Source organism: Trachymyrmex cornetzi, unplaced genomic scaffold, assembly GCF_001594075.2.
Source record: "Trachymyrmex cornetzi isolate Tcor2-1 unplaced genomic scaffold, Tcor1.1 scaffold3037, whole genome shotgun sequence".
Taxonomy (NCBI): Eukaryota; Metazoa; Arthropoda; class Insecta; order Hymenoptera; family Formicidae; genus Trachymyrmex; species Trachymyrmex cornetzi.
The window spans coordinates 1-1,000 of NW_017297733.1; the positions used below are offsets into that span (position 1 = coordinate 1).

Consider the following 1,000-nt stretch of genomic DNA (forward strand, 5'->3'; position numbering starts at 1 on the left):
TACATTATTTTAGTAATTCTGTGAGAAAGAAAATTTTATCACAGATACAGGAAAAAATGGTATATTGATCGTTTTTTAAGCGGTATCTCGGTCGTTTCTTAAACGTTTTTTTATCAGAAAAAAGTTTTCCTTAACATTTTTCGAGTGGACATTTTAATCAATCAGAAACGTTTTCAAGAGCCGGTTATGAAACGTTTCAAAGAAACATTTGTGAAACGTTTTTTAAACGAATATGTGCTACCTGGGATATTATTAGTAACATATAAAATACTGAATATGTACCCATTCCTGGCCATTGAGAACCCAAGACTGAAAATATAAACCAAACAGGTCTCTTCACGCATTCATAATTTTGAATTTCCTTAATTGAATCTTGGAAAGAATTCAGTATAATGTACCCTCTCCATGGATGATTTTTTATATTGTCTGCATAGATATCGTGTAATAAGCGAATATATTCTACATCTATTGGATGGTTAGCAATCTATAATAATAAATTTTTTTATGTTAAAACATAGTATCAGTAATTGTTCAAAATAGTATCGAAATATTTTTGAAAAATCTATACTAACATCATTTAAAAATAATTTCACTGATTGTTCAGTGCGTCCAGATAATACCACAAGTCTAGATAAGTCATCATTTGGTGCTCCATTATTTATTTTCAGTTTATCATTCCACTTTAATAATACGTGAGCATTGGATCCCCCAAAACCGAAATTATTAATTCCTACGTAACCATTTTGAAGTTGCATTGGTTTTTCGATGACACGAATTGTTCCATTTATTAAGGCATCTATATCATTCCTTGGCGATGTATAATTGATATTTGGTGGAACAAAACCGGTTTCAAATGCTATTATTACCTTCAATAAATAATAACAATTTTGAGATATAAATTTGAATTAATTTGTCAAATATTGACTTATACGCTACTTATACTACATGGGCTGAAAAGTCCCGGGATTTTTAATGAAAACAAGCGTTTTTTGGGCAAAGT

General features: G+C 29.8%; 1 protein-coding gene across 1 annotated transcript; it reads right to left on the reverse strand.

The window, feature by feature from the left end:
• Positions 1-282: 282 nt before the first annotated feature.
• On the reverse strand, positions 283-866 carry LOC108762529 (fatty acid synthase-like; the record flags this gene model as incomplete). The annotated part of the gene is made up of 2 exons (XM_018509571.1): positions 283-484; positions 573-866. Coding segments are annotated over 2 exons (496 nt in total), but the record flags the coding sequence as incomplete, so codon positions are not given.
• Positions 867-1,000: the final 134 nt, after the last annotated feature.